General features: G+C 30.3%; 1 protein-coding gene across 1 annotated transcript in view; it reads left to right on the plus strand.

Annotated features, from left to right (window-relative positions):
* The window catches only part of LOC108911760 (titin), a 280890-nt gene that overhangs the window by 265869 nt on the left and 8420 nt on the right, over window positions 1-6601 (plus strand). Inside the window, exons 30-31 of the mRNA XM_018716773.1 lie at window positions 1292-1633; window positions 3433-3585. Coding sequence (XP_018572289.1) covers window positions 1292-1633; window positions 3433-3585 — 495 coding nt within the window. The remainder of the gene's footprint in view (window positions 1-1291; window positions 1634-3432; window positions 3586-6601) is intronic.

Here is a 6601-nt window from a genome sequence, read left to right on the forward strand (position 1 = left end):
TAGTTAGATAAGTTATCTAATTATCAGTTTAATTAAATTTGAGAAAGTACATAATTTTGAGACTAATCAAGAAAGAAATACGTCCAATTTTAGCGAAAAAAACAATTCACTTTTTATAAACCATTCATTTATTAATATTAAAATAACCTATTTTCACTGAAAAACTGTTAGTTCACATTAAGCTAAGATATATTTCTAATAATCTTATGTCATCTACATCTTAAAATATGTAGATTAATAATAAAGAGGCGAAATGTGATATTACACTAAAAATAATTTAACATTCAAATAAGATTTATTACAAATCTATGAACTTATTATTAGCTACTTTTCACAATATATATGCTAGGCAATATCCAAAACTAGGATTAGTTCATGGCAAACGATATTTATTTAGTCCAAATAAATCCTTTTTTCAGTGCAGGCACAACTTTTTTCAAAACTAAGCACTTTAAACCGGTCAAACTTCTAGAGCATAATACAAGTACATGAATAAAGTAACTTGTAAAGTGGTAACGATTTTCAATTGGGGTGGTAATTAGGGGATGATTTTCACGTTTTTTGTCGTCGAAAAAAATACGGACCAACTTTATTTTCGTCATAACTCACTTAGGTTTGATGGTAGGGACTTTTATAAAAAATAAAGGTTTTTTCAAAAACTTTAAAAAAGGTTCTATGAGTATTCCATGAAAAATGCATTGGTTTTTGAGTATTTCACGTTCAAACTTTCAATTTTGGCGTTTGACGAATAAGAACCAACCTTCAACAAGCTATTACTCCACTTGTATTGGGTCGACAGACACCATAAACACACCATTCATTTTATTTTTTTTATAAGCTACATTTTTTATAAGAATGAGTTTTTTGATAAAATACTTTTTGAGTTATTCGCGGAAAACCGTCTGAAAAAGTAGTTTTATTGGTTAATAAATGTACACTTTCACTCGGGAATAAGTCGAAAAGTATTGACTTTCAGAAAAAACTTTATAGAACAAAAGTTGCTTAGAATTAGACAATATATCCATTCCTGGAGTTATTTGCAATGAAACATTTTTCATCCCCAAGAAGGGGTGGTATCCACCCCCAGAGTAAAAGCAACCCCCGTTACAAGGTCAACTTTGTAGTAGAGGGTAAGTAGAACTTAATCCAAATTTTTATGAAAATCGGTGCTGATTGGCAAAATTATACGGAAAAATGGTCATTGACTGGACTAAATTCTCCTTTATAAAATTTTACGCAAATGGCTTAATATAGTTACGTTTATACCATAACAAATATTTTATTGTTTCAGTATTTCCGGAGGAGAATTATTTGAACGAGTGGTGGCCGACGACTTCACGCTCACCGAAAAAGACTGTATTTTGTTCACGAGGCAAATCTGCGAAGGGGTTGCTTACATGCACTCCCAGAACGTAGTACACCTGGACCTGAAACCCGAAAACATAATGTGCCACACCAGGACGTCGCACGAAATAAAAATTATAGATTTCGGGCTAGCCCAGAGACTTAACCCCGAACATCCGATCCGCGTACTCTTTGGCACACCGGAGTTCATCCCGCCCGAGATTATAAATTATGAACCCATTGGAGTTGAATCGGACATGTGGTCCCTTGGAGTCATCTGCTATGTACTGTAAGTTAATAAGTGCAAAATTCTGAATAAAAAAATGGATAATAGTAATAGCGGGTGGTCGGGAAACTATGACCAAACAAATATAGGGGATGGTTTCTACTCATTAAGGATTTCTACAATATATTTTCGAAAATGGCGCTGTTTTTACTCGATTTATACACTAAGGGAAATATGTTTTAGCTATAGTAAAAATTGTTTAACCCTAACAAAATCAGCATTAAATAGGGTTCAGGAATGTTACACTGCTGTCAGAATAAAAAATATTTTGCTAAGGAAGCCTAGCTATAAAGGGTCTTTATTGACTACAACATTTTAAATTTTCTTTTTTTTTTTCTTCGAACAATTATGCAGTTTATAACTAAATTCATAATCCTCATACTTTCCGGACTAACTATATGTTAGGTACAGTAGACTGGGCCAAAAAAATCGGCTATTTTTTTTTTAAACATATATCGAGAATATCATTCAGAATGACAAAAAAAAATATCGTGAGAGTTTGAGCCCTTACTATTAATTTTAAGAGGTCTATCATCGCTAGTTTCGATTTTTTATTCCTGATCCCATTTTTGCGTCAAAACTGCCAAACAAACCATCGAGATAAAAAAACGTATTTATACTTTTGAAGGAAATTGAATGCCCTACAAAAAAGGTCTGATTGAAAATTTTCGGCAGACGAGAAGTTTCCATTTTTCCATTTAATCAAGCCTTGAAAATTGATATATTTTTTCGATTTGACTTTTTAATTTTGGAATTTTGTAAATAACGAACAAATTAATATCTGAAAAAGAGCAATACAGATTTTCAAAGGAAATTTAATGCTCTACAAAAAAGGTCTTTTAACATTTTTGCATAAATTTACTCCTTCAAAAGATATTCACGATTGAAGTTGAAGTAAAAGTTATATTTTTGTTTGTTTTTTCGTTTTGGACCCAATTTTTTTCACTCAACGGAACAAATTGATATTATACATCATCGACAATTATTATTCTATCAATATAGTCACCAAAAATATCAAAAATTCATAATATATTCAAATTTATTCTCGCTCATTAGCTATTTTTTCTACAAGAACGTAGTTTTACTGTCTCAAAAAAATTTAAAAAATAACAACAATTATGTAGAAAAAATTGAGCGAGAATTAATTTGAATATATTATGAATTTTTAATATTTTTGGTGATTTATTGATAGAATAATAATTGTCGATGATGTATAATATCAATTTGTTCAGTTGAGTGAAAAAAATTGGGTCCAAAACGAAAAAACAAAAATTTAATTTTTACTTCAACTTCAATCGTGAATAACTTTTGAAGGAGTAAATGTATGCAAAAATGTTAAGAGGCCTTTTATGTAGAGCATTACATTTCCTTTGGAAATCTATATTGTTTTTTTTTCAGGTATTAATTTGTTCGTTATTTACAAAATTCCAAAATTAATAAGTCAAATCGAAAAATGTATCAATTTTCTAGGCTTGATTAAATGGAAACTTCTCGTCTGCCGAAAATTTTCAATCAGACTTTTTTTGTAGGGCATTCGGTTTCCTTCAAAAATATATGTAGATACATTTTTTTACCTAGATTTTTTGGCAGTTTTGACGCAATAGGAATAAAAAATCGAAACTAGCGATGATAGACATCTTAAAACTAATATTAAGGGCTCAAACTCTCACGATATTTTTTTTCTTCATTCTGAATGATATTCTATATCTTTCAAAAAAATAGTCAATTTTTTTGGCCCAGTCTATGGGACAAGTTCTAATTACTGCTTTATTTTATTTACTAATAATTTTTTTTCTCTGTAGATTGTCGGGCCTTTCTCCATTCATGGGCGATACAGACTCCGAAACGTTTGCCAACATCACAAGAGCCGATTATGACTTTGAAGATGAAGCATTTAATACCGTTTCTCAGAACGCCAGGGACTTCATCGCTGCTTTACTGATAAAAAGAAAAGAGTGAGTGCATTTTATATTAATAATTTTTATGCTAATTGTTTATGATTTCGCTTCTAATAAATAAAAACTGGTTTCATAACCACAATACATATTCTTCAGAATTTTCAACATTATCGGTAATTCTAGTGTAGCTTTTTCAGAATTTTTCCTGAATTTCAATATATGTATTCTTTGACAAAAATTTTCTAGTACCTATTAATTCTGTAGCTTCCCTTTTTTAATTTAACAAAAATATGAATATAGTCCGATATTTTAAAACACCTTTAACAAATCCAAGTCTATTTGATGTTAAATATGTATTTGCGTATGCAAGCCTCAACTTAGATTTTTAAAAGAATTTGCTTCAATTGTTTGTTAAGCAACCAGGAACCATGCATTTCAAGGAGTCACTATTAATAGACAATAATGTTAATAATCACCACAGTTCAATCAAAAGCTTGATACAGATCAATCACAAACTCACAAACGTGACAAATAGTTCAGGAAAATAAGGTGGGAAATGACCATTTCGCGACTTTTTGTTTCGGCAAGCTGAATTTCTCACTATAGATGTTAAATATTATGTACAATAACATATTAGTTTCCACAGTCATAAAAATGGGGGGAAGATTGTTTACAGGGTGGTTAATTGTATAATTTTTATGTATATTCACGTTTTTCGCTTATAACTTTTTTCCATTCATTTCCACGAGAAAACAGTAAAGTACTTTTTTTCGTCTTCAAAAGACCTACAAAACTAGCACTCGAGAGTAAAAAAATATTGATTAGAACAAAAGTTATAAACAGAAGAAATTTAACAGAAGAAATTTATTTATGACTTTTGAATTAAGCATTTATAAACTGCGTTATTATTACCAGAAAGTTTTGGTATCGCATCCTCGCATTCCTTATAACTGTCTAATAACTCACACGAAATCTGGAATAGTTAGTCTGGACGATCCCGAGGATCTTCCACAATTGCATTGATTTTTTTCAAGGTAGATTTCATAATAATACGTTGAAATCTATTTTTTTTTAATTTCAAATTTGCAACCAGAATTTTTTTTTATTTTTTTGCCTTAGTTCCAAATTAAATATACGACGCACGAGCGTGATATAGTTATATACTATTACATATTCGAAAAGCTTATGAAAAGAGCTTTAAGTTAAAAAATCTTCGTTGAAAAACAAGGCAGTTACAGAATGTCAAAGTTGACGGCCTAATGTTAAACAAATTAGGTTGGCAGCGGCAAAAAAATACTGTTATAACCGGCAATCCGAGTACTTTCCCAAGTAAAAATATTTTATTTGTGGAAGTAAGTGCATAAGAAATATTGTCAAAAGTCAGTGGGTCGCCTCATTTTCGGCGAGAAGTGGCGCGGCGGAGGGATGGGGGAAGCGAACGACAGCGAGTCCGAAGAAAATAACGATAATATTTATAGTCTTACCGTTAAATAAGGGAAATTTGCTTGAAAATAATAAATTTGACAGTCTGTAACTCCGTTATTTTTCAACGAATCTTGACGATTTTTTTTTAACTTAAAGCTCTTTTCATAAGCTTTCCGAATATGTAATAATATATAACTATATCACGCTCATGCGTCGTATAATTTCATTTTGCAACTAAGGCTAAAAAATAAAAAAAAAAGATAGATTTCAATGTATTATTATGAAATCTACTTTGAAAAAAATCAGTGCGATGGTGGAAGATCCTCGGGATCGCCCAGACTAATAATTAGTTAATTTGTTTATAAGGCCATAACTTATAAACTATTCAACTCAGGCCCGGATCCAGAGACTGGTTTTGGGGGTGGCGCAAAGCACTTCTTTATCATTATTATTATTATTGTTGTTGTTATTTTTTTGATGACGTAAGGTGTAGGTTAGGAAGGGGGAGGGGGGATTTTTGAATGACGAGATATTTAATCTAAATACATTCAAAAATGGCCCGTTTTTTCGGATATTATCGCTTATTATTCGTAAAGGAAGTCTCGGACGAAAAAAAGTAACTAAAGATTTTTTGTTCATTATTGAATGTTGTANAAATAACATATAAATAATCAAAAATCCTCTTCACTCTCGTCTTCCTTTTCTATTCTATTCCTAAAATTCCTATTTCTATTCCTAAAATATAGCTATATTGTGTATTCATCAATGCTTCAATATACCTACGTGTTCTGATATCTGCAAAAATATGTGATAGGTTTTTTACGCATAACTCGCTTAGTTTTTATGCTATCAAGCCCTTCAAAAAACCATTTTGTAGGTTTTTTTCAAGGGCTATAAGATACATTTTCTTTCAGCCCTTATTTTTGTAAGGGTTTGAGCTGAAAGGGTTTGAACAAGTTGCTATTTACGAACATATTCAAACTTTAAACGGCCATATCTTACTTAATTTTTATCCTACTGAAAAAATATTCAAAATTTTCAAAAAACCAAAACCTACAATTTTGTACTATACAAAATTCTCTTTTCACTTCACACTGAAAAAACAATTACTTTCTATTAAAGGAATCGGTTGTTTTGAATGCAGTTAGTTTACATTTATGCTAGTTTCATTGAGATAAACCAGTTACATTCAATACAAGTCATTTGATTTGTTTGAATTAAAAAAAGAAACAGTTTGCAACAGATTTGTCTATAATTAACAAATTAGATTTAATATAACCATTTATGATTTTAGAATATTTGTTAGGCGAATTAAAAGAATAAATTTTTAATACAAATTTATATTCGTTTTTATTTAATAAATATTATTTTATATTGGCCTATCTAACGTTACAATTAAACTTTAAAGGAAAATTATTCCAAATATATAATTTCTTAAATGTGAACCAGCTGGTTATAAAAGTTAAATTTTTATATAGTTTAAAACTATTATCAGTTCAATAGTAAAATATATTATTTAAAAATTATTCCAATCACGTGACCAAGTTGTGTTCTCCCCTGACAGTCGTATCTTCGCCATCATGGCGACTATGTATGCAAGCTGCCTGTAGTGTATTGTTTAGTTCAGTAGGCTAGTATGGACCTCGGT

The sequence above is a fragment of the Anoplophora glabripennis genome, unplaced genomic scaffold (assembly GCF_000390285.2).
Source record: "Anoplophora glabripennis isolate ALB-LARVAE unplaced genomic scaffold, Agla_2.0 scaffold423, whole genome shotgun sequence".
NCBI classification, from domain to species: Eukaryota; Metazoa; Arthropoda; class Insecta; order Coleoptera; family Cerambycidae; genus Anoplophora; species Anoplophora glabripennis.